This window comes from Pseudochaenichthys georgianus, chromosome 7 (genome assembly GCF_902827115.2).
Source record: "Pseudochaenichthys georgianus chromosome 7, fPseGeo1.2, whole genome shotgun sequence".
NCBI lineage: Eukaryota > Metazoa > Chordata > Actinopteri > Perciformes > Channichthyidae > Pseudochaenichthys > Pseudochaenichthys georgianus.
The window spans coordinates 10,917,989-10,945,846 of NC_047509.1; the positions used below are offsets into that span (position 1 = coordinate 10,917,989).

General features: G+C 42.5%; 1 protein-coding gene across 5 annotated transcripts in view; it reads left to right on the plus strand.

Annotated features, from left to right (window-relative positions):
* The window catches only part of LOC117449822 (ankyrin repeat and SAM domain-containing protein 1A), a 75,971-nt gene that overhangs the window by 35,089 nt on the left and 13,024 nt on the right, over positions 1 to 27,858 (plus strand). For 4 of the 5 annotated variants that reach the window (XM_034087714.2, XM_034087713.2, XM_034087711.2 and 1 more), the window contains 6 exons: positions 784 to 1,277; positions 12,328 to 12,397; positions 16,645 to 16,760; positions 25,876 to 25,974; positions 26,753 to 26,899; positions 27,308 to 27,415. In XM_034087714.2, the coding sequence (XP_033943605.1) occupies positions 784 to 1,277; positions 12,328 to 12,397; positions 16,645 to 16,760; positions 25,876 to 25,974; positions 26,753 to 26,899; positions 27,308 to 27,415 (1,034 nt within the window). The remainder of the gene's footprint in view (positions 1 to 783; positions 1,278 to 12,327; positions 12,398 to 16,644; positions 16,761 to 25,875; positions 25,975 to 26,752; positions 26,900 to 27,307; positions 27,416 to 27,858) is intronic. The other variant, XM_034087712.2, reaches the window with a different exon arrangement.

The window sequence follows — 27,858 nt, forward strand, 5'->3', positions numbered from 1 at the left end:
GGGATTCAAATTTCCATTCCTGAGCCACCATTTAAGTCCAGAATTAGAAAACAGAAAACTCAGAGGGCTGCTGGTCACTCACCCGGCCGGCAGACGACAACTCGCATCACTGCCGTTCACGGGGAGATTACTGCAGAACCACGCAGACTTGGGGTTCTTCTAAAGCCAAAGAGGATGGCAAAAGCCACTGGCATTCTATGGCTGACTTCATAGTGGAGAAGAGGCTTAGGTGGCAGGAATTCCTCAGGGAGAGGGAGGAGGAAAATCCAATTGTTTTAATTGTTGTGGCTATTAAGGAGTTGTTTTTGTTGAGAAGGCAGCTGATGTAAGTTATTTTTTTCACTTTTTTTACATATTTGAATGTGTGATTGTGGACAGTTATGTGGTTTTTAGCATACAAGTGTAGTCATTAGCTCGTGGGACTTTTCAGTGTCATCTTGGGGAAAATGGAGCGAACAGACGAGGCCCTGTGAGGTAAGGCGAGTCACAATGATGACTAGCTTCAATGACAAAATAAAGGCAGTCAGGCACCAGCAGACGGCTGCAAGCTGTTTGGAATTCTGTTATTTCTCCAGCCAACATACGCCTTCTCCTTGCTCCATCTCTCCTTCTTTTTCTCTCCGTCACTCCTGGTAGGAAACAATTACAGATCTGTTTCTTGGCCTGTGTGGGCGGTTTCTTATTAGCCCTGCTCCGAGGATCTGCCCTTCAGTTAGAAACCTTCTCTCCAGCCCTCACAAACGACTCTCTTCTCTAACTTTCTTTCCGTTCCTCTCTCTCCAGATAACTCCCAGCTCAGCGAGGATCCGGAGGCAGGTGTCCTGGAGCAGTTCACTGGCCTCCTGCACGGATCCTCCCCTGTGTTCGACAGCCGCGAGGAGCCCTTCAGACTTCCAGGTGTCGTGCCATCCAACCAGAGCCAGCCAGAATCAAAGAAATCTGCCAAAGTAAAGGGGGAAGTAGCCGCGGCTTCACCGTCACCTAGCCGTCCCAGTATGGCCGCCATCCTGACAGACTGCGACCCCAAAGCAATTTATGCAACTGTGAATAAGGAGCCCAGAGACTTCGGGGCTGGGGCAGGGTCTTCTGTGAGGATGCGCCCCCCCGGGGACCTGAAGCTGGCACGCAGCCTCTCCAAGTCGGACTCGGACCTGCTCGTGTCGCCCCCTAGTGAGGAGGACGGAGGATTGGGAAACCGCAGCGAGTCGGTTTCCAACTGTAGCACTGGCAAAAAGAGACTCGAGAAATCTCCCTCTTTCACCTCAGAATGGGACGAGGTAAGTGTTACCGTTAGTATTTGTACGTATATAGTTCTGTAAAAACAACTATACTTTGGACAAGGTTAAAGTTTTTAAAGGTGCTTAATAAGTTCAAAAGCAAAAAATATTCATTAATCGAACTGCAGAAAAACTATTGGATAAATGAGAAAACTGAAAAACTTGATACCGTGCAGGAACACAGTCAAAGGACTATGCAGATAAGACACAATAATACAACAACTCATGGATACAGCTTGTATAAAAAGGACATTTTTTATTTAAAATGTAGACTTGCAACATGAATCCAAATATAATATACGTACATTACAGACTATAAATATGTATAAAGTAAAGCGATAAGGGGTATTAAAGTTATGCTTGCAGCAGTGTTTAGAAACAGGGATTTTATACGTAATAATCCTACACTTGTTCAGTTTTGTGTTTGTGTGCATCGTGTGTTGTCTCTGTATACTTATACCGTATAAGTTGTGTGAGAATATTTTCTAGGATTCCTCTTGTGTACAGCAGTGTGTCCCTTTTTTTTTTTTCTCCTGTTTTGACAAAGCCCCACTTGTAAGGCTTAAGTCGGCTTGTTCTAGTGCTGCAGCCACAAGGCATTCATCCACAACAACAACACTTTAGATGGAGTGAGAGCCTCAGTACCGTCCGTCAACAACTCGGTTGATTGTAGTTAACTTCCACAAACTTCCACCGTGTTCCCATTCTGTCAACTCAAAGCCCACCGGTTGTCTTAAGGGGACACAAACGTTCAGTAAACACAATGGCTGATGGAAAAGGTGTTCAAGTAAATAGTGAAGGTGTTTAAATGTCATGTCTCCCAAAAAATGTGTTTTGTTGCTGACGTTGTTCCACGAAGCGTATTGCATCATAGTGAATATTTGACTTGGCATTCATTTAGTGAACGTTTATTTTCTCATGTATGGTTTGTGTTTGTGATCACAGTGGATGTTTAGAACTAAATATACCCCTCCATTCAACACTTTAATGCTTTGTCTGGGATGAAGAGCTGAGCCAGAGAGAGAGGAGATCAGAGGACACTTGAATATGGGGATCAAAAAGGCGGAGAGAGCAAGACAATAGGCAGAGATTTGGAAATTGAGATTCAGAGCGAAAATACAAGCTGCAGATCTGTTCTAAACACTCTGCTGCAAGCGTAACTTTACCACCCCTTATCGCTTTACTTTATAAGTATTTATAGTCTGTAATGTAAGCATATATCATAATGAATTAGCAGGAGGTCATACAAGTTAACACGTCTTCCTTTTTTAGGCTTTTTCCTTCAACACCCATTGTGAGTCGGATTAATGCCATCCTCCAGGGCTCTCAACTGAGCATTGGCACAAGCTTTCCTCTTAGTAATGTTCCCTGACGTTGTTTGTGTTCCGCTCTGTGTCTGCTGCCGACAACATGCCTCTCTCTTACAATTATTGCTACGCCGAGGTGCAGCTTAGTCCGAGAGATGTCTCACAAGTTGTGTTTGTGATGCCAGACCATCAGGAGGAAATCATGGGGCTCAGATAGCGCCGCGAATTCCTTCTTCTCTCCACCGTGAGGAGATTGGGTTGCTGCACAGTGTGTCTTTACACGCTCCTTTCAGAAGTATCCCGCGGAGATAAGAGCAGCTCGGAGGTCGATATCTGTGCTGCTCTGGGCCGTGGTTTGTTCGCTGGTTGTCGGGAATTGTTCTCTTCTTTGACCTCTTCCGTAGCAAAGCGTTCAGAGCAGGGCTGCTTTGTTGTTCTGCATGGGGAAATTAAACAGAATACAAAATATCTCTGCAGTAGTATATCTCGGCTTCTTCTGACCTGTGTTTGGTGCACAACAAACCTGAATGATGTATTATCGCTGCAGCGTTTTGCTTCACTCTGTAATCTTTATGACCTAGACTTTATTGTTGGATCTCTTCTCTAATGATCTCATTTACTCATCTCTACTGTGAGAGTGCAGCTTTATTATTTATGTTGGTTACGTGCAGCCATAAAACTGTGCCAGATGTTGTGTTGATGTTCATTTCATTTCAAACCTTTATTTATACAGATAAATCCCATTGAGATCATTGATCTCTTTTTCAAAGGAGACCTGCTCAAGTAGTTCCACATGAAACATAAAAACATAAATAGAACAACAAAAGGACATCATTCAGCTTCATTTACATAATTATCCACATAAACAGGTACCAATAGCTTCCGATTGACGAGCATCCAACCGAGCCTTAAAAACATTTAGTGGCACCAGATTGTTCAGTTTCCATTTAATTTGCAGACTATTCCAAGACAGAGGAGCATCTAAAAGCTGTCTTCCCTGAGACAGTCCTAGCAGTTGGCACATTTAATAAAACCACTGCATTCGATCTCAGGCAGTAGCCACTTACAATTGTCCGTGAGATCAGGGCTTTAAGGGTGATAACTGTCATACTAGCCCACTGCAACAAAGCTGTACTTGAGGAGATGGTCTTTGAGGGGCCTTGAGGCATGACAGCAAAATAACCCAATGTCTGTTCTGCCCGGAAACAACACAAACAAACAAACAAACAAGGCCCCTTACAGCAGTTTGTCAAATTTCAAACTTGTTTTCTAGACTGAAGGGAAAGATTAACACTTCAGCAGCATGACTCCTTCCTTCTATGTAACCTTGTCTTCAGGATCTTCAGGGCCACAAGGAGGGTTTCAATCTTAATCTACTTCAGCAATATCATTTCATTTTATTGTATTGCCAGAGCCTGCCAAGGAAACACTCTCAGAAATTGAAAGTAGTAGGATTTGACTAAAGTTGCGGCAATAACTGACCTTCAGAGTGACCTTCTCTATGTGCGGTCAGTTTATTTCATACATAATAACCTTATAGTGGCAATGCCCTAGTTTGACTTGAGTGCTGATTTTTTAGATAAAAGACAAATGCAAATGTAGTCATCTCTATGTTTATGACGACTACTAAAGAAACACAACCAATGACGCAACAGCCAGGTATATGCTTTGAAACTGTGTCACGACAAGTCTATTTCTGCTATAAAATGTTCTGCAGTCTGCATTTGCTTGTCACAAAAGAAAAAGAAAAATTCAACATATACTTTTAATTATTGATTTCTCTGTTAATCTTTCCTTTTGGGATTAATTATGTAGTCAACAGATGTCATACATTAAATAGCTGTGCCAATTCTGCATTTTTGTAGCTGATACGGATATCAATATCTGACGGTTTGAATAAGCTTTTATTTTTGTGATGGTATTTGTTTCTTTAACATAAACTCATATCCTTCTTGAACAACTCCTTTAGATTTGGTAATAATAATAATTACGATGAAGATTGATACTAAAAGGGTACATTTACCGTAATAAAACCAACATGTCGGTGCTCTCTGGTGGACAACCCATGAACAAGTGACACTGTTTCTAAATGATTAGCCAACATATACAGTGATATATTTGATCTATATTCTTTAGTGAGCTATAATGAGCCAATGCAATTATCAATCTATCTCGATCACCATTTAAATCAGATGCTGAACCAAAACCCTCCCTAAAGATATAGAGAACAGTGTTGACACTTCTTCTGCGATATCATTGTCTCTCTGCAGTGCATTGTGGTCCAGTTGGGAAATAAGGTCAACACAATGATATTTGATTAAGGCGGCCATGACATTGCTTGGTGTTCCAAGATTGCTTCTCTTCCCCCCGATGCTCTCAGCAGCCAGCCATTCACACTGGCGCATTCACACTGCGGTACTTTTCACACAAAGGTTCATGCGAACTTAGTTCATGCCAACTCTTAGTTGGCATGAACTAAGTACAGATCGCGTTCACACCGGAAAAAGTCCCTGGGGGTGGATTAGGCAAATGAAGCCGCTGACGTCACTTCTTCTTCTTCTTCTTCTGCTTTGGGTTTACTGGCAGGCCGCAAACCACTTCACGGCGTATACTGCCGCCCAAAGTCCCCTGAAGCCTTCGGAGTAAATCGCAGAACGCCGAACGCCGACACCTCCTCATCTCCACCGCTCCCATGTTTTATTTTGTGTTGCCATAAGTTAGTCTCTCTGCGTTTCTGCGCTGGGCTAATGCTAATAATGCTAATGCAAGGATAATAAAATGGCGGCTTCACAAAACTTTTTGGGAGTTTTACGGGGCGTGGTTTGGAATCCGCCCAGCCAATCAGAAATATAGCTCTTTTCTCACAAAAGAGCCGCTCGAAAGTGTAAAAAGGTTCGCATGAACTAATTTTAGTACCCGCTCTTTTTGGTGTGAACGCGATCATGAACTAAGTTCGCATGAACCTTTGTATACTAATAAAGGACTGGCTTATCTATATTATATACTAATAAAGGACTGGCTTATCTATAGCCAGTTGAGCAGCACTTGAAACGATTGGCTCTTTGAAACCTGATGTTCTTATATGATTCTGTTTTCCTCAAGGTTGTGTCTTCCTGGTCGAATGTACTTATTGTAAGTCGCTTTGGATAAAAGCGTCAGCTAAATGCAATGTAATGTAATGTGGGAAAAGTACCGCAGTGTGAATGCGCCTATAGTTTAGTGTAGCTCTTCTGTTCTCTTCTCTGGGAGCTTTCGCATAGAGGAACTGAAGAATATTAGCTGAGCAATACAGGCTGCAGAGGAGAAGGTATTGCTGTCCTCCCATGTGGCCGGAGAACAGGCTGCATTATTGACATCTAACAAAAGAGGAGATCTTATCCGGGAAAATGAATGCCAAAAAGCTTATTTAAAATCCTGCTGGCAACCAGCATCACAATTCATCCTTAATTAGTAATACATAGCATGGACTGCATTTTATTTACTCTGCTGGCTTTAAGATGAAATTGTTTGGCTTAATACTAACAATCAAGTTGACCTTGAAATGTACGATTTTTTTCTGGTTGTCAGTGCAGAAGTGTGTGTGTGTGTGTGTGTGTGTGTGTGTGTGTGTGTGTGTGTGTGTGTGTGTGTGTGTGTGTGTGTGTGTGTGTGTGTGTGTGTGTGTGTGTGTGTGTGTGTGTGTGTGTGTGTGTGTGTGTGTGTGTGTGTGTGTGTGTGTGTGTGTGTGTGTGTGTGTGTGTGTGTGTGTGTGTGTGTGTGTGTGTGTGTGTGTGTGTGTGTCGCAGCCTGTCAGCTAAACCAATACATCTCTCATTCATGCAATGCAGCTAGAATTAATGTAACATGTAGAAACCCAAAGCTGCAATGTGCAAAATATAAGCCACACTGCCTCAGAAATAATGTATAAAGAAGCGGGTTGCAGCTGTAACACCTTTTCTATTTGCACTGATTGCACAATGCCCAAATAAGATTTTGATTCATTTCAAAGCAATAAGATGTTTATTAGAACTGTGGTTGGCAGTCTGTTAGTATTTCTTTTGAAAAGGCAACTTCTTTTGTCCAAAGCCTCAGTAAGTGTTAAATAACTCGGAAGTCTGTTTTTTCTCGATTGCATAGTGATTCGGATGCCTTTGAGCTCAGTGCTGAAAGGAAAAGGCGAGCGTTCCATCTTTCTTCTCCTTCCCCTTTCAAAAAATAAACCTGCATTAGCTTGAAATGGAAATATTCACATTGCCGATATATAAAGTGCATTTCGAATGAGAGCAGTGTGGGGAGAGTAGTTAAAGTTTGATTGGGTGTAACCTAGCCTGCACTCTCCTTAATGATGTAGGGAGTGTCCCCCTGAAAATGAAACCTCTACTTTCTCTCCCTCTCCTTGGCCCATATGGCTTCTTCTACAGTGTTTTCTTTCCCTTTGCACTATCTGAGATTGGCAGCCATTTTGCCTGTCACAACTCTGCTGTGCTATGTGACACCGTTTGGGGCGAAGGGTCCCAGGACATTACCCTAAAACACAAACCCCTTTTTAAAAGCCATCCTTCTGCTCTTGTAATCTGGTTTGCTAAATACTCCCGTTCTCACACCCTCCTTCCTCTTCTTTCTATATCTGTGATACTCCCTCCCTTTCTTCACACACACTCTTGGATGCCTCTGGTTTCAAGACAAGGAGATTTGACTTGCATGAGGGTCTTGGCCTATGCATTTGAGGGAGCTCTCTGCGTGTGTGTGTGTGTGTGTGTGTGTGTGTGTGTGTGTGTGTGTGTTGAGCTCTACGTGCGGGGTGTGTGCTGTTGTGTATGCTAATGTCGCTTGGTCTTGGTCCTCGGGATCAGACTGGAGATGACAATCCGGGGGGCGCATTGTGTGGGCCAGCTCACTGAGCTCCACAGATGGGAGGAGAGAGAGAGCTGTAGACAGAAGGAGAGGGCCGCCATCCACAGCCTCGCTTCACTTTCAACTTCATTCTCCTGTTCGCACTCCACAGACCCACTATGAAACCAGCTTTTGTGAGTATTGATTCCCTTCCAGGCTGCAGATCCACTGGAGGATCTTGTCTTCCTGCCATGAGTGAACTGAATGGGGAAATAATTGAAGCTTTCTAGCATTTCCTTGGATAATATATTTCTTGTTAAGCCTGTTCGATTAGCATGCGCTCATGGCTAAATACGGCACAACAGAACAAGAGGTCTCCCTCACGTTGTTCTTTTGAGTGTGTACTTTGAAATACATTTTTTTTTTTTTAATCAACAGCCAATTCATGCATTATCTCTTTGTTCTGTTTTTGCCATGTTCTTGAACTCATTGTGGATTTGTTCGAAGCTTTTATTTTTATTTTTATAAGTGGCCTTGCTGTTTGTTTCATGGAAGTTTTGTCGATTTGACCTGCAGAGATCAAACCGAGCTTTGGGTGTGTGTCACGGCCTGGGGCAACCAGCGGGGTCCATCTATTCTCTAATCCTCATCAGGAGAGCCACAGGGAGCTGAGACATGCAGCCACTACTTAGTGTTTGTCTAGTCATTGGAACCAAAGAGAGGCTGCCCTCTCTGTTCCAACTTCTCCAGAGGATTTCAACTTAATGGAAGGTTTTATATATATTTCTACATCCTTTGGGGGTAATTTCGCAAAGTTTTCGAGGTTGTACAGAAGGGAGAAAAGCATGTCCTTGGGCTATTTTAGGATGATGATGATGATGATGATGATGATGATGATGGGACTGCTGACAGAGCTTTGTCCCACTGTGGCATTGAGGTGTTGGCACCCTCTTTAGACGGTGGTGCGCTTGTGTTCCCCTTGATACACATTCACTCGTCCATAGTTTTCATCCAAGCCTTGTTTTGGTGCCAGCGTGCCAATTTGAGGCCGGTGGTCCGGGCACACTCTCTCTGCAGCAGCCTTTTGTTTCACCCCGAACAAGCTCTCCCCGTCTCTGAGATTTAGTTTGGCATTGTTCAAGTTTCTCAAGGCTGAGAAAGAAAGAACACTCTTCTTTAAACACAGTCTTTCCTGGAGTAGCTGTCCTGCTGTGAGAAGCATGATAAATGGGTCCATGTGTCTTTAATCTCCCGGCCATCTCCCATCACCGCTGGCTCTTCAGCTGTTGGCCTCCGCCCCTCCCCTGACTTCTTCTGACCCTCCTCTTTGTATCTCCCTCCTCATGGCGAGTCCAGCTCACAATGGACGCCTCTCCATTTCAGGTCTCTGTATTGATTCGATCCTGCAGCACAAAAACACATTCCTCTCCCTCTCCTCATGGCATCGAGCTTCTTTGTCCTCGACCATGAAACTCAGGAGCTCTTTCTTGTAGTGGATGTGTTTTACCTTGAGGAAATCATTGTGCCGTGTCCCCTGATAAGGATATATGTACGCAGCTCCAGCAGTATATCACACCTGCCTTCCACAGTAGCTGCTTCTGAATCTCGGCGGAGCAGCCAGTATTCCCTTTTTTGTTAAACTTGTTAGTTAGATACACCAAGACTAAAAGCAGCCGGAAAATCTTGGTCTGTTGTCAGATATTATCTTTATTTCTTTATTCTTATACACTGCAGCGTGAGGCATTTAGAAAGGTATCCTGAGGTTGTTTCAGATGCATCAGTAGAAGGGAAATTAATATAACAACTTGCTTTTTAAAGGTACATGGTGCGAGCTGAAGAAACAACCTTGGCATTTTGATTGCATGTCCATTTTTTTTATTGCGCTGTTTTCTGCTCGTTGCTGGGAAAGGATGCCACCCACATGAGGATCCTTCTCCCTTCAGTAAAGACCTCGGCCACTTTATGAGATGAGATCACTGCCCCCTGTCCTCATTATCACAGGGGCTACAACTTGTGTGTGTGTGTGTGTGTGTGTGTGTGTGTGTGTGTGTGTGTGTGTGTGTGTGTGTGTGTGTGTGTGTGTGTGTGTGTGTGTGTGTGTGTGTGTGTGTGTGTGTGTGTGTGGTGTGTGTGTGTGTGTGTGTGTGTGTGTGTGTGTGTGTGTGTGTGTGTGTGTGTGTGTGTGTGTGTGTGTGTGTGTGTGTGTGTGTGTGTGTGTGTGTGTGTGTGTGTGTGTGTGTGTACACACATATTGGACCCCTGATTAATTCCAGTGTACATCAGCAGCTTTCTAATTGTCCTGCTAATCATTGAGGTTATTATGGGAGCAACAGTCAAGTGCTGCGCCTGCTCAGCAACAAACGACAGGCACCATTTGACTCACTGATGAACATAGTGGAGCATTTAGCAGCTAAAGAGACAGATATGTTTCTCAGACGATGATGTAGACCAAAGTCAGAGCTTAAAGAGGGTGACTATTGGATTTATTTTCATCACATGTCGAGCGACACAACTCCAAATAAACAATGTCGTTAGTCTTTAACTGGAGTATGTGTACATATATCATTTTGGGATCTTCTCATCCGACTTTCTGCAAGAATTCAATCTCCCAAAATGTGCTAGGGGGGGGGGGGGGGGAGAAAAAAAAGAATGAAACGCTGCGTACCTCCTACACCCAATGTCAAATAAGGACACTTTATTATTGGCAATTATTCCTCCAATATTAAAGCCAAGCACCCTGTCGTCCAGCTGCTTATACGGCATATACCTGGTGAGGGTATGGCGAGGATATTTTCTGTTTGGTTAAGCACAATGAAACCACTGACACTCTGAAAACAGAACCTTTTTTTTTGCTGACTCATCCTTGTTTGCTCAGTCATTCCTCAGGTAGGAGACGAGCTGCCGACTCAAAATAAAAATAAAATAAACATTGATTGATTGATCGTCCACTCGTCTGTTTAACGACTGAAGTAGAGACGTGTGGCGATGAAAGATGGAGGTTATTTGACAAGCTTGTGGGACTTATCTACCATCTGGTCATTATGGTGTATTTTAATCAACAGTATGGAGAAGGAACAATTGCAGATGGATAAATGTTGTGATCCACTTTGTCTCTCACCTCTTACTAGAGTTACAGGTTTGTTTTCTCTGATATGCTTAGGATTGATGTTGAATCTAAAAATAACAGAAGGCAGTGTACATCATATGTTCAGCATTGTGTGTGATCTTCAGGACGATGGATTCTTCCATTGATTTTTCAATAGCTCATTCTCTAGATATGTCCGATGTTCCATTTGTGTGTTCAGTTGAATGTTTTCTGTACTCTGTAGCGGATCTTTGTATAAAACAGGCTGATTTCAATCCGTTTTGCCATAGAAGGTGTAGTAGGTACACGGAAGAAGGGCAAAACAAAACCTTGAGTTCTCTTTTAGCAGAAACCTACGACTTCTTCCACCACCATACACAGAAGATCTAATTCCGTTGACAGCGTAAGAAATGCATCCTTCCTGTAAATATCTCGTGGTCCTTTTGGGGGTGTGGCTCTGTCCTCTTCTGGGGCATGCTCTGTAGAGGTAGACGGGATCCTTTCAGGTTTCATGAACCCTTTCGAATGATATCATCTCAGTGATTATTCATTTCTTCTTCTAAGCAAGTCTAAAAGCTCTGATTTAACATTTACTGTCCGGTCTAACGGCAGCACAGAAAGTCAGATGGATGGTTCTTCAAAGCTGGATTTCTCTCTCTGACATTTCTTTTTCATTTAGATGCTATCTCACTTCTAAGCATCCTTGCACAGATTGATGATGATATCCTAAATGAAGACTTTTGACGATAGCACTATTGCCTTTTTATAATGATAATAATGAGATTATTATTTGTCATGGCTTTAAGTAAAGCAGCCAGGACTTTTGCCTCAGATGAAATATTTCCAAAAGCAATGGTAAAGAGTTATATACTCTATTTTATTAAAAGTTTTTCAATGACACAGGTTTGACGACAGCCCTGTCAGTCTCTCTCCTTTTTTCTTTCATTTTTCTGCACTCAATGTCTATGCATACCGTGGTTATAGTTGAAAGGGGGAGCCATGTTTCTGTGCGGTGACAGGTGTAATATTGCATCTCAATTGCCCTCTGCTGCTTCGGTGCCCTTATGAACGCATTTCAAGGAAATGTTCTTTTTGTCCTTGAATGTCAGGGACCATGCTTGATGGAAACACAGCAGTAATAGATACATGCATTCTGTAGAAATGCATGAAACTATTGCGATAAACCATGGGGATCTGGGTATCTTGAAAGTTCGAGTTATTGCCCTTTCTTCTTAGGCTCTCTGTGTATTATTTTAACCCCTTCTTTACTTTGAATTAAGACCCTCAGCCGCCTCAAAATCAACAGGTGTGTAAATGTTATTGAAGCAACCATATGACACAGTCGAAGAACTACTTTCTCTGAGATCTTTGTAAATGAAAGGAACCCATAAATCACCTGTTTCTTTATTGTTTTCTTAGACTTGACAACTTTTCTCTTAGCTTGATCGCCCTGACAAAACCTTTGCTTTGTGATCAGATTTCTTAGACGTCCTTTTGTAAATGGGTTTGTATTTGGATGAAACACTGCAACCAAGAGCTGATATACATGAGCTTAATGCTGAGGCCACATTTCATAAATGAGATGAAAAGGCAATCAACCACGTTGCTTCAGATAACCATCAAAATCTTTATTTTTCTCTCACCATAAAAGCACTTTAAATGACTTCTCTCTCACTTAACGTATCGTTAACGCCGTTATTTGCTTTTTGCCGGGAGACTGTTACGTTTGGTGGTTAGGTGTTTACGGCATGGGGCATTTCTCTGGATGTTTTTATGGTGAGAGGTGGAGGCTCGACTACATTTTCTCCTACGGATTCTTATCTCCCTCTTCTGTTCCTGTCCTCAGATCGAGAAGATCATGACACTGATTGGTGCTGGCATCGATTTTTCCAGGGATCAGCAATATGCTACACCAGGTAGAGTATACTCATCATTGTCCTTTCATGCTGTTCAATGTTAATCAACACCTAGAAATGGTGTCTATGTTGTGATTTCTTTCCCTCCTCATGCTGATTTGTATCTATTTTGACTTTGGCACACTGAGGATCAGTTGCCTGCATTGCCTCACCGCATTTAACTACCTTTTTAGTATGTGTCGCACATGTTTTTATTGTCACTGGGTCTTCTTTATCATTGCCATATTAATATTGCACTTGACATGCTTGGATTTGCTTTAATTTGGTCCTCCCGAGTTGTTTGATAGGTGGGCTCATGGGAAATCAAGAGCCTGGGACTAGCGGAAGGCGTCCAAGACGAATTGCGATTCAGTTGGCAACAGACAATTAGGTAGATGTGTGTAATGCTGGTAGACAGTTGGTCTGTTTGAATAGATCAGACAAGGAGTGGTATGGACATTAGCAGCCCCTGAGGAAACTACGAATACTCTTTTGAATAAGGAATAGTGAACACAAAGGACTAGGGATGTAACGATATATTGAATATCGCGGTAAATAAATGTCTCAATACCGTCGTGAGACTGACAAAATCTACCGCGATTTAAAAAAAAAAATAATAGATTTTTTTTTTTAAACCTTTATTCAACCAGATGGTCCCATTAAGATCATCAATCTCTTTTTCAAGGGAGACCTGTCCAACATGGCAGCAAGTAGGTTACAACACGAACATAAAGCAACAGAACACAAAAGGACATCGTATTTACAGGGCTACATGCACATACCGAGAGACATTGACAAGTACCAACAGTATATTTATATCTCGCCCTGTCAATAAGCCTCACCTTCTTGGCAAAAACTGTATTGTTTTTGAAGTGGTGGAGAGACAATGCACAGTTTGACCCACTGCTGTCACCCATGGCCAAAGCATATCTCTCTGTCCCAGCAACATCAGTACCAAGCAAGAGAGTTATTTCCACAGCAGGGGATTTTGTAAACGCCCAAACATCCCAGCTTCTACCTGGAAATGTGGACATGCTCATATTCCTAAAAGATAACCTTGGTGATGCTGAGTGAGTGAGTTAGAGTTGAGTTACTTGAGTAACTAAAGTGAAACTTGATTTATTCTATTGCAAGGTCTGATTATTAGATTGTTGACACTTTAAAATACTACTATCCTACTAAAATGCTGTAAAAATCAGATTTATTATTTATTAAAAAAGAGAAAAATCAAATTTTTTCCCTTTTATTTTTCAATATCGCGATAAATATCGTACCGTGGACATATTATCGTACCGTGAGTTTTTTGTATCGTTACATCCCTACAAAGGACCCTTATTGGATTAATTTGGCTTGTTCTTGTTGTTCGCGGTCTCTCTCTCGTGTGTGATAGAAACCAGGTTGCTTTTAAGTACAGTCTCTAAACCTAACTCTGAATGTACCAGGAGTATTTTAATTTGAAAGACCAAAGTGCCTGAGAGACACTCTATTAAATAGCTCTCTGTAAAATAATGTCTTTGTTTTAAAGGATTGCGTACCTGCTCTCCTGGTATTCTGTAGGGTTTTCAAAAGCCTGTCGTCATATTTGATGGATGTTGCCCTGGGAGCTGCAGCAGTAAACCCAAACAATTGACTCCTTCCCTTCAGCTTTCACATTCATCATTCACCTCCAGGTCACACGTTTCCTCAGTCACATTGTACAGTATGTAAGCAATGTAGTGGTTTGACAAGTGTGTTTTCTGCCCTGCACTGGAGTGAGCTGTTTAAATATGAACCAGTAAGCATGTCGGGGGATGAGCTCATTTTGCTTTGTGGACATAAAGAAAACTGAGACCACTGCAGTGAAGTAGTTAGCGCCCCGGCATCTGTGTGGTCTGAACATGTCTGAATCCACTCCTCTGTATATGAAACTTAATCTTAAAGGTCACCTATTGTGCAAAATCCACTTGTTCATGTCTTGTATACATCAACATGTGTCCCCTCTGTGTTAAGAGATTCTAAAAGTTTCAGGAACAAAGATTCTCTCACTTTTTGTCCTGATCGATTTCTATAAAAAACCTGTCTGAAAATGAGCTGATCAGATTTTGGCCACTTTATGATGTCATAACGTTTTTGTTGGCTTGTGTAACCATTAGCCAATCACCAAGGTAACCCGCCCGCACCTTATCACCTGAATCTCCTCCTAGAGCACCATGGTGTTCTTTGTAACCAAATATCTTTCAGAGGGGCGTGGGGAGGGGCTCCTTATTTTCATCTAAAGTAACAGACAGAGAATCAGCACTTTAGAAACAGGGCTGAAACAGAGGGGATTATGGGTAATGCTGCAATGATCTATTTGGTGTTCCAGCCAAACACTTCAGAGGCATGTTTTGATCTGAGAACTATAATATATTGATGAAAAACAGTATAATAGGGGACCTTTAAATCTTAAAGCCACCGTGTCCAGGAGAAGCTGCTGTCAGGAGGCCATCCAGAGACTGCCTCCCCCCCCCCCCCACACTCTGATTCAGACCAGTGTTTGCGTCCTCTCTGTGTTGATTGGAGTGCAGCGAAGTCTCTAGCTGATTGGGTCTGAGCCTGCAGTCTCTGGTACTTTTTTCCTCTCGACTGATTTACTTCCACATCAGAGGGAAAGAGATGATGGAGGAGGGTGAAAAGAGACAGACTTTTTTTATACAATCACAACTGCACGTAATAAGGAAGGTGGGGGGGTCTGTAGATGGGAACTGTAGCTTGCACTGACATAGAGCAGCCACCTGCAGTGTTTGAGAGAGAGTATGGGAGGGAGGGGTGGGGAAGCGTGCAATGAGGGGAGAGAGAGGGAGAGAGGGAGGAAAGAAATATTGCAGGCAGCAGAATTGTGAACAGCAGGACAATAGAAGGACGCCGCCGCGGTGTGTGTAGGATGAGGTGTTTCCTTTTCAGCTCAGAGTTCAGAGTGAACTACAGATATTTTTTTAGGAAAGTGGACCTGACCACATCCCACAGACTGTCCCAGACTGAGGAGACAGTTGGAGCACTCTTTCTTTCCGGAGTTCATTCTGGGGGCTGGCTATTTCTTAAGTATGCGTTAAAGTAGCTTGTGGAATCCTTCACTGGATTTTCATTCATTTTTCTTCCCGACACATTTCCAAGCGTCTGCAGCGACCACAATGGGATCTATGATGTGGGAATCTCCTCTGACACAGGATTGGTTTTGCGCCAAGTTAAATAGATGATGAGATCACTAAAAAGGGGAAAAGAAGATTTATCTGCATTTTACTAGTCATTTGAGTTTAGGTTTGGATCTTTGCTTGTTTGTTATTGTTATTTGTCAGCTTTTTTTGATGTGTTGTCCTAAAAGGAAAGCAAATAAAGGTAATCTATAACTCTTTCCTATCAACAGAAAACACATTTACTCATTTATCAAGTTAAAAGTGAATGGTAATTTAAGGGTGTGATAGCTGAAATCCCATGTGTGTTTTGCTTCTGAATTGAACCAGTAATATGTCGAGGCAGAGATCTGTCTTCGTTCAGGGTCAGGCTCCTCGGTGCTGCTGACAGCCGTCAGTGTTGCTTTTGGTCCCAATCCATCTCGGCTCAGGACAGACTTGTTGTGCGTCCTGCTGCTTTCCCTGTGAGCGCTGTGATGTTCTCAGGCTGGTGCTCAGCAAGCTGGGTCTTTCAGTCAGAGTGCCTGTTTACTCATTAATGAGGAGCTTCCAAAGAACTTTCCGTGTTGCTAAGACACATCACCCTCTCTGGAGTAAGGTGTGTCTCTCCCTCTGGGTTTCTCTTCATGACAAAACTGGAGCTTCACTAAATCAGCTGCAAGCTTTTACGTTTGGACACAGAATGCTACTTCCTGACCCTGGACATTTTGACTTTTGTCCCAAGTTGAATACGAACGGTTTGTTACGTTTGCAACAGTGAAGTGATGCAGAGTGGTGTTGATGGGGAATGTGTTCTGGGCAGGTCCCCGACTGACTGTCATAGCTAAGATCTGTTCACATTAGCTGGTAGTCCACCAGCTCAAACCCATTCATCTCCTCCTTCACCCCTGAGATCAGGGGCACTTTTAGCCATCTTGGGTGACTGTGGTCCGGCCCCCGCTGCCCTGCGGGAGCTGACGCCCTGTCCACAGAGGACACTGTCTCCCCCGCCAGGCTCTTGTTGCGGATGCACTCGGCTCTGCTGGCCGAGAATGATGTGGCAATGCCACGTCTCGTCCTCAGAGTGCCGCTGCTACCGGCTGAAAGGTTTCTCCCTCCTGAAGCGCTTTCCCCTGTCAGCAGGTGCTGCAGGCCGGCTGCTGGAGCAGCCTGTGGGCGACTGGCTGGAGCACGTGGGGCTGCCGCAGTACGAGAGCAAGCTCCTGCTCAATGGCTTCGACGACCTGCACTACATGGTGAGTTCCTCCGTTCTTTCATTAGTTCCAACTTGACCTTTATGCTCTTGACTGTTTACTGTACTTTCTTTCTTTGTCTTTGCTCACTTTCATAGTCTTTTTCCTTGTCTTTCACGGCTTACTCCTACTTAACCCCAGTGTGTTTCTTTGTGTACAATCCAATTGATGCCTCTCCCATTAGCTGTGAGATGATCCCATTAGGTGTGTCTAAAGTTCAATTAGCTGAAATCCTGTAACGACCTCTCTGGTCTTTTTCATGAGTTTTCCTTTTTAAGCAGCTGCTGCAATATGTTGATATGGGAACTGTGTATTCTGGGTGGATTCAGCACATCATTTTATATCTCGCCTTACATCACAAACGTTATAAATATCTTAATATTCAGTGCGTGATTCAATGACATGACTTTACCTCCCGGCTCTCCGGCAGAGCCTTGACTCATGTTTGCTAGATGTACAAGTTCATTCAACCAGACAATTTGCAGTTTTATCTTTGCTGTCAAATAGTTTGTTTCCGGGAGCTTTGATATCATTGCGCCCTGCTGCGTGTTGAATCAGGTTCATGCTTAAGCTCTCAGACAGCCTGTCTCCATCTCAGGGGCCGGCTGTCCGTGGCCCCTGACCGGAGAAGCAGCTGAAGCCCGGCCAGAATGAAGGAGCGTCTCGGTGAGCAATGGGATGCTGGTGCCAATCCGACAGTTGATGGAGCTCACAGTGTGCGACGCCACTATGAGTTGGCTCTGCGGCTCGTGTCAGTAATGAGGACTGATGGAGAGAATGAGAGACCCAGCTGGTCGGCTGAGCCTCATGTTGGAAATGAGACGGACGCTTTGTGTGTCAAGATGAACACTCTTTCCTCCTCCATCAGGCCTATCAACACCTTCTCTGCTGCACTGGAAGAGACGTTTGTTAGCTGTGTTTCATCCGAATAAATTAGATTGTGATATGTGAGCCATTGTAGCTCGTTTCTTTAAAGAGACCCTAAAGGTGGAAATCCTATTGTCTCTTCTAAAGAAATTAGAGCAGCATACCAAATGTAATTGCCCGTGCAGAGACAAGTTATATTCCTTATTTGGTATGACCAGTGCTCCTGGAAGCCAGACTCTTGACAAAACCTTGGTCTTTGATCTGGCTACTTCATAACTTAAGTTAGATTTCACTTAAGATGTGTGACCTGTATAACTGGCAATATCATTGTGGACTTTTAAGTCACAATCTCAAACAAAGCCACATTTGTAACCTCCTTAACATGTCCCACCTAAACCTCAAATCCTACCCCGTTATATTAGGATCAGTTTGTGTCAAATATTGTACTTAACTCTTTTTATGATCCAACAGATGTTTTCTGTGTGCCTGGAAAGATAGAATGTTTTCCAGGGGTGAAATCCATGTTAAAACTCCATGAAATGATTAAACCAGGACAACTACCCTTAAAAACATGCAGCAGTAATTGAATACAGGACAGAGGAGGGCATAACACGTTATGAAGAAGAGCCTTCTTTTGTTCATTAATTACAAACAATAGTGAAGAAGTTCCTTTTAGTTCATCATGAGTAATTGTTCCCCCTTCCCATGTCACAGTTTAAAGCAGGGGTGTCAAACTTAAGGCCCGGGGGCCAAATCCGGCCCGCGACTTCATTTTATGTGGCCCCGCAAGAGCTTGCAAAGAATATAATACGTTTATTATACGGTTACATGCCACTTTACAGAAGCAGGTTGCCCATAAACTACATGACCCACAATGCATCTCGTTTTGTGACATGCACACTGAAGAGACTTCTGCTTTCAGACGTAGTTAATGACTAAGTTATTATCATATCCCATACTAATCCAATTCAGAGGCAATAATGTAATACAACACATTATTTTATATATATATTATATATTTATATAGTTGTATAGCCCGCGATGAAATTGAGTTTGACACCCCTGGTTTAAAGGGTCACAGATGGTTATTTGGTCTCCTCTTGTTTGGAGGCATGTTGTCTCCCTGATAACACTGAGGTGTGATCCATGTTTGTGTTTTGCCAAATGAAGGTCATTGTTTTTAATTACAGTGTGTTAATTAGACTTGTAAATTAGGACCTGACTCCAGAGAGCATACGTTGTCCTTCTAAGCAGCAATGTTGTCCTGGTGTGGATAGAATAACAACGCCAGAAACATGAATACCAAAATAGATGTGAATGTTTTGCGCTCTTGGACTAAACCTAGCGGTGTCAGACTTGTTTCAGAATACATCCACTGATACTTGCATTCATCATCTTTAATCTGCTTTACATAACCTGCATTCCAACATGTATCTGTCCCTTCATTCCCACCGAGCGTCGTCAACACCGATGTTTAATTCTGTGCTGAAGCCTCTCGAGGTTTAATCTTCCGACTGTCTTTTAGTCTTTCACTCTCACACCGTCTTTAGCCGTGAGTATTTCCTGTTTCAAAGCAGAGAGCCGGCTCGCTTTCTATCTTCAAACACGGCTTACAGACCACCTGGCTTCCTAAGATCGCTGGAGGATTTGGAAAAAAGCGATGGGCTTTAAACGGCTTGTGCTTCTCTCAGTAAATGTGGACCTTTTTAAAGAATCACAAATTGGTGAGTGAGAGTTGCCCTCTCATTCACCTTTATCTCTGCCCAACTTTTCCAACTGTGTTTAATGTAGTTAAATGCAGAGTGGAGAGAACAGGAGCAGGCATCGTCGTTGGCACAGTTACAAGACAGATTTGTTTTGTCTAATTGTATTAGTAGTTCCAGTCAGAGGCACAGATTTATGGAGCTCAAAACGTCCAATAGTTCATATATAGGAAAAAGGAATTGAGAAATACATTTTTGCACTAAGAAATTGTGTAAAATATAAAAAAGAACACACTTATTTGATTATATGTTGTATCTATATGTATTGACCCACCCAACTCGATGAGGTGACAGAATATCTGCAATGATGAGGATGTTTTAAATGATCTCAATGTATTAGTTCATTTATATATACCGTACTTTTCGGACTATAAGCCGCGACCTTTCCCCCCATTTTTTTTGTACAGCTAACGGCCACTAGGGAACCTCCTAAATCTATGGATTTTACAGGTAAAATTAACCACCTTTAACTCTATGGGCTCTATGACCGGTCCGCGCCCGCCACCTTTAAGCGGTGGGCTCCAGCAGGAAAAGCTGGAGGCCGGAAAAGAGTGAGACAGGTAGCGCGCCAAAGTAAAAGTGGAACTGAGAGACAGAACGAGAGCAAGACAGACGGACAATTTAGCTGCTGCGGCTTATATGCAGGTGCGCTTTATAGTCCGAAAAGTACGGTACTTGCTTCATACATTGAATTGAAATTGACTCCAGCAGATAATGTACTTGAACTAAATGCATTCTCGTTATTACCACGCTGATCCAGTGCATCGGCTCTAAATAACACTCAGACTCATGTGCTTGGTGTGTACAGATATACAAAATGACAGAATCGTGGCTGAGTACAGTCTAATTATTGAGATGGCACAGCCTAATATCTCTGATGTTATCACGTTCTTATGATAGACATCAGGAAGTGAAACTTAGGTGCTAGCAGTAATAGTTGTGTTCATCATTAAATGAAAAAAATCTGAGCAACACACTTTGGAAATCTCTCTCAAATGATATTTAGCGCTCTTCTAATTTGCCCATGGGTATGAGCAGCATAGAAACAGTAGCTATGTTTGTAAATGTAATGTTTTATGTGAGGGACTGCGGATGGAAAGTAGCTCAAAGCTAAATCCGGCATATTTACGCTTGGTACATTCATTGTGTTAAGTGTTCATTACATTTTAAATGTCCGCTGTGCAGTGAGATCACTAATGAAACAGTGTTTACTCTGGCCGTCAGACTGCTGTGATCTCTGTCTGTCCTGCAGGCTTGCTGCAGAAGAGGATCAATAACAGCAGTGATTGTGTTGTGTTCAAGCACCGAAGCAGAGACAAGGCTCTTCTGAAACCAATTAGATGCTTTTTACCGACTCATGGCGCAAATGTACCGATGAAACAAGCCCGTGCTGCACTCCGGCCCTCTGTGGTACTCACCAGTAATGGCTGTTGAAACGAAGCAGCTCTTTTTTCTCCCTTCTCTTCGTCTGAGCTCAGATTCTGCCGTCAGTAGTGACCGGGTCAGCCAGCGGAGCTCCAAGTTAGTTTGTATTCCAGGCAACCGTGTCACCGACTAAAGCAGGGGTGGGGAACCTTTTTCCTCTCAAGGGCCATTTACATTTTTACAATATCATCCGAGGGCCGTATACAAGTTTTTGACCTCTGCTTAAAAATACTAAAATCACAGATTCATTTCGCCTTTCTTTCATGCTGTGCAAAGAAAAAACAACCTCTTAATCCAGATATTTTACCATGACTCGCGCATGCCTGCATGCACGCACGCACGTGCACGGTTGTGGCATGACTACCAAAACAGAAATATATGGACACAAGATGTGTGCAAAAGTATTTAGTTTCCTATCCATGTGGAAATGATTTAAGTGGGGGGGAGCTAACCTCCTCTAGGGGGGGGCATGCTCCGCCGGGAAGATTTTTTTTTTAATGTTGAAGTTAAAAGCATCAATCTGGTGCACTTTGAGAGCAACATTAAGAGATCAATGGATACAACTCTCAACACCCATATGAAACAGAACTGTAAGCAGATTCATTTTCTTTATGGATATTTTACAAATCACTCTCCTTTCAAACTGTGTTCTTGTTTATTAATAGGCTAACAACTTTTTTTACCGTCATATACTATTTTATACCTGTTTACTTTATTCTCTTATTTTTTTATAACTATAATGATCATATAAAGATGTGCCTTTACCTCACTGGTTGTAGAAAAAGCTTCTTATATTCGTTAGCATAGCTAGCTAACCAGATGCTAATAGCAACAAAGTTATTGACTGTATGATCAGTATGACAGATGAACAGATCGCCACTGGGCTTTCAACTAAGACACAGACACACAGAAACTGCGGCATGTGTACGGCTCCTTATCAGTACTGCAATTTCTGGAAGTGCCGGAGCGGCGTTCTGGTGCTCTCCGGCAGAACTGCACCTCTGTCAGACGAGACATATACCACGTGATGACACGTTAGGCTCGTGTTGTGTTCAAGGACTCTGACCTTGGCTAGGAAAAACAGGCACTCGCTTGTTTAATTGTGTTGCGTTCTAGATTTCTCTGATTTTTTTCTTTTTTGCGTGTTTAGAAATTACCTCGAGGGCCGTACCAAATTGTCTCGCGGGCCGTATACGGCCCGGGGGCCGGAGGTTCCCCACCCCAGGACTAAAGTCTGCTGCGACAAGACTTTGGTTTATGCTCATAAGAGGTGACTCAGAGCTTGATTTCAATCTTTTGGTTTCACGATGATGAGAGAAGAATCAGAGGAGGCAACATCTGTTTATACTTCAGCATTATCTTCCTCCGTTATTCTGTCCTTGATGCTATTTTCTACAATCGAATCGATGCAAATGTTGGAGAGAGTCAATGCCACCAGAGCCTGCAGACAAATTGGAAACTCAGTAATGGCTTCATGCGTTAGAAGCTAAAAGATTGGGAATGGATTAATTGATTTGTGTAATGGTGGAGCTGAATAGTTTACCCGCTGGATAAACATTTGTGCAGGAATTAGATTAGATACATGGTTCATTTGAAGACATGTTTTTATTATCTTTGCACATCCGTCAGCTTGTAATAGTCCCGTGTTGTCTTATTGCGGCCTGTTAAGGATGACACAGTATACGTTTCTCTGCTGCTGGTTAGCTGTCCTTTCGTCAGAATGAGTGAGCCGTGCCCTCGAGCACCTGGCCTGAATTCAAAGTGCTTTTAAACCAGAGGGACTGCTGTGTGGCGGCTCTCTGAGAGCGGGGAGAGAGCAGCATCTTAATGAGAGGAGAGGGGAAGGCAGAGATGGATGAGGCTTACAAACACACACAAAACCACCCAGTTTACAGATCTACTTTTTCACCCAAGTTGTGCTTATGTCAGCTTCCTGTAAACTAATGAATTCTCTCTGCTAGACGAAGTGGAACCACATTAGTCAGAATTCTTCACACAGATTTGTCACCGCCACATCTCGCAAGTTTTTGTTTTCAAAGTCTTTGAGTGGGGATGGCTAATGGCTTATCGAGATGAAGCAGAGGTGAATGTAATGGTTATCTGGCAGGAGATGGGAGTCTCCTTCGTGTCGAAAGGAGCCAGTTGAGGTGGTTCGGGCACCTAGTAAGGATGCCACCTAGGCGCCTCTCTAGGGAGGTGTTCCAGGCACGTCCAGCTGGGAAGAGACCAAGGGGTAGACCTAGGACCAGGTGGAGGGATTATATCTCTTCGCTGGCCTGGGAGCGCCTTGAGATCCCCCAGTCAGAGCTGGTTGATGTCGCCAGGGAAAAGGAAGTTTGGGGCTCTCTGCTGGAGCTGCTACCCCCGCGACCCGACCACGGAGCGGGAGAAGATGGATGGCTGGAGATGGGAGTCTCATAAACTACCTTTCAAGTTCATTCAGTAGGGGTAGCTTCAGGTAGCAAAATATGGATGATGGCTATATCAATGTAATCCTCAGTAAATGGCTCTATGAAACCTAATTTGTATCTTCTTGGTCGAATGCACTTATTGTAAGTCGCTTTGGATAAAAGCGTCAGCTAAGTGAAATGTAATGTAATCTGCATAAAATAAATGATTTTCTTTATGACGAAGAAAAGCAGAAAATCCTTACATTTTATAATCTGAAATCAGATTATGTTGGGCATTTTGTTTGAAAAGGCGATCATAGAAAACGGTTACAGATGTTGATCAAGTATAGGATGAACCAACCAACCTTTCAAAGGATTCATATCGATTGAAACAAAACTTTAAAATCTTCTCAACTTCCAACATCGTCAGTGAGGATACTGCAGCTACAGATTTTGTCAATTCAATTTATGATTAATTATTGAATACCCCGGACACCCATATATGAAATCAACAAAGATACCAAACACGAGGTGCTAGCAGTTGGGAAATATATGCCTTTTAATTTACTTGACAACAGCCTTAAATAGTAAAGTAATTATTCAAATAGTTGGTCATTGATAGTTGTTAAATTAAATAGAACATTAATGAATGGACTCATTTCATCTCGAATGTCTCCAACGTGGCCCAAAAGGTCATTTTCAAAACTGATTTTTTTGTTCTGGGGTTTTGCTAAATCTGCAGTGGCAAAGCCTATTATGATTTAAATACGTTCTTTCCTGTGTTTACCTCAGTGATGGATTACAAAAACTGCTTTTTAAATTCTCTATGAAGTTCCATAACAGAAAACTTTGGGTGCAACAAATCATAAAGCAGGCGCTCACACAGGAAACCAAAGAGCTGCATTAAAACACTTCTACTTAAAAGTAAAAAGTGCAGGAGACAACTCGGGGAATGTAAGCAGAGACTGTGGATTCAGTCTCTTCGAACTGCATTTCCCCCACAGAGCCATTTATCACTTCATCTGCAGTGGGAGAGTAATGCAATGATCCATGCACTGTGAAAGCGCTATTATCCACCCAGCTCCCCAAAGAGTCTCAATCCTCAGCTGGAGAGGAATGGATCGGTGTGTTGCTGCTCACAGATAATGGGCTCTAAGTCGTCACTTCAATGCAAGGCATTAGGGAACCAAAAGAGATGCGTCACAATGTCTTATGCTGCTCAAAAGGAGCTCCAACTCGGGCCGCGTTTCACCATATATGACATAACATCCTGTCGGAGCTTATGCTCTCATAATGCACCTAACTGTTACTGTCTGTCTATTTCTGTTTCACTGCATCATTTTAATCATCAGTAAATCTGCATTTTATATATAATTTAGTTTTGTTTGGCACATCTACAATCCAAAAACAGAACGATATTCGGCTCAATTTCCAACAACAACATGTGTTGGGGCTGCAGCTTCATTCCATCCATCTTTTTCTCGGTTTTTTGTCTGTCTTCTTTCTGTGCCTTCTGTTTTCTCTTTCTGTAATTTTCTGACCGTGTATTATTATAACCTTTTTCTCAAATCCCCCGTGACATACTCTATGAATGTTTTGTCATTGTAGAACAGCGAATCAGGGGCTAAAATCGCACTTAACATTGTGTTCTAACAAACGACTTTATACAGATTACTCTGCAGTTTTTACCCTCGCTGACAGCTCCGCTCCTCACCCTTTGTGCCCCTTGTTTGCATCTACAGCGTCTGCATGACAAACTGTGTGTGTGTGTGTGTGTGTGTGTGTGTGTGTGTGTGTGTGTGTGTGTGTGTGTGTGTGTGTGTGTGTGTGTGTGTGTGTGTGTGTGTGTGTGTGTGTGTGTGTGTGTGTGTGTGTGTGTGTGTGTGTGTGTGTGTGTTCCTGAGGCAGCATCTCCCTCAAAGCATCATGGTACTTTAACATGAGATTCATTTGCTGACCCAAGATGAACTTAAAGCTCTTACTGACTCCTAACTGATCACCCGAGTAGTAATGATTTGTTTTAACTCGTTTATTCTGACCGCTAGCAGAGCTAACAGGACAGCACTCTAATGAGCGATGTTCTCTGCAGAAATGGAGGCGTCCCCTTCACACGTCTGGATGTTTTGATGTGTGTGTTCCCCCTGAGGCCATCAGTTACAGTTAACCATCGATGCTGTGGCATTTTACCTCTGCATCTCATATTGCTGACCACTCTGCTCTTCCGACACTGATTGATCGCTCCTTTCTCCGTTATCCGTTACCTGCCCCGCGGCCTCAAAGGTGCTACAGTGTGTAACAAAAGATGGGGGTGACCATTATTCACACACAGCTGCCTCAATCCCCTCCCCCTAACACATACGTCTCATTTAGGAGGTTATCGATGTGGCTCCTCTACAACAGTCACTAGGTCGGGTCCCAGGGAATACTTTACCGTTTTCTGCTATGGTGGCATTACGTGTGATCAATACTCCAGCACTGGCTATTCTGGAGCATGTATCCATGCGTTCCAATATGTTTTTGACTCAAATACATCCCTTAGTTGATGTTCTCTTTCATGTACTGCACAGTTCAATACTTATTTTAATACAGGCGCAGTGCCAGTGATATCCTTTAGAAATGTAGGCTTATATAATTTAACAGAGATGCTGATTGGTTTTGTATTTTCTTCCATAGGGGAGCAATGTGATGGAGGACCAGGACTTGAGAGAGATTGGGATCACAGACCCGAGCCACAGGAAGAAGGTCCTGCACGCGGCACGGTCATTACCTAAAGTGAGGAGTCATTGATTCTAACTTCAATACTCATCCCAGCATTGCAACACCTGATTTATTCTCATGTGTCTGATTCTCACAAGGTGCTAATCTCGCCTGAATACCAATGCAGTACCGCAGTATATTTACCCAAATACTGTCATTAGTATAATTATGAGAAACTTGCACCTACAGAACTATTGTATGTTTCTCCTACTTCTACTCTCCTACATTTAAAGGAAATATTCTACTTTTTACTATTCTACATTTATATATATATAATTACTGGTTAGTAAACAATGAGCTTAAACAATACCATGCATTGTTAAAGGTTCAACCCAATGGATTCTAACTTCTCTTGATTGTTATGTCTTACACAAAAACATCGTCATGTCTCCAATGTCATTTATATTGGTTGTTAGAGTTGCTCTAAAAAGTAATTTCCCCTAAAAACATTCTGTTATTTTAATTAATATAACCGTCTGTATTTTTAAGTCTCACATAATTGAAATTATCCAATATTTCTCTAAAGAAAGATAATTCAAAATCTTCGTATAAATTAGATAAACTATTGTCACTTCACCTATACCAGCCACAACAATAAAAGGATACCTTGATGCATCAATGCTACAAAACTAATAATGAATTAAGTAAAAACACATCTTAACATACCTTACTTTTGATACTTAAAGTACATTTTAGTTGATAATAAATCTGTAATTTTACTTATTTGGACTGTAAAAGCAGGACTGTTAAATATGTTAAAAAGCACATTAGTGACTGTGTGGTTGTCCTGCAGGTGAAAGCTCTGGGCTGTGACGGCAGCGGCTCCATCTCCTCCTGGCTGGAGAACATGGGTCTGCACGAGTACTTGCACAACTTCCTGACCAGCGGCTACCGCACTCTGGACTGTGTCAAAAACCTGTGGGAGCTGGAGATCGTCAATGTGAGTCACAGACTGCGAGGAGTGTCAGAGGGTGAAATTAGTTTTAGGGAAACTTCAGAGAAGGGACAAGTTGGACAGTTTACTCCAGCTTTAGTTTTGGGAGGCAAGAAACGGAAACTCTGGACGTTAATACACAGGATGTTGCTGTTAAATATTTGGGGAGAAGTTTAAAATGATCCGAAAACAAATCGGTAATATTTGAGGTAGTCCTATGAAGTATGAATACCTATATTTCACTAGTTAATTCTAAGCTGTAATCAAGGATGCGTTAGTGAAAGTTATTAAAAACACATTTAGGTTTGGATTTAAGGGTTAATGTTTTTTATGATGAGTTTATTATCAGTGTCAGATGTGTCTTGGTCTTCTTCCAACTGTCATGGTCACATGATATTGTCCTTTGTCCTCTAGGTGCTAAAGATCTCCCTACTTGGTCACAGAAAACGCATCATTGCTTCGTTAGCGGAGAGGCCGTACGAGGAACCTCCAGTCAAGCCTCCCCGTTTGTCTCAGATCAGGGTAAGACCGCTCACACTGTTTTACCAACAACTTTCTAAAGGTTAAATTACAGTTTAATGGTTTAACTTCCTCCCAGACTTGGTTTGCTTTGAGTCTAGGAATCTTGCAAAGCATGTGTTTTGGGGAAAATGACCATCACTGTTGATCATAGGACAACTCATTTCATTTTCATTTCAGATAGGTCCCTTGAGATCATGGAGATCATGGATCTCTTTTACAAGGGAGACCTGCATCAATTTAGTTCCACATGAAACATAAAAACAAACAATAGAGGACATTATATTTACATATTCACCAACACTTACAAACACCCATAGTGTCAGAAGGCATCTCGTGCAGACGTGCCTTAAAAACATTCAGAGAAATAAAATTGCTCAATTTCAATTTGGACTGGAAGCTGTTCCAACAAGTGGAGCTGCGCACATAAAAGCCGTCTTACCTAA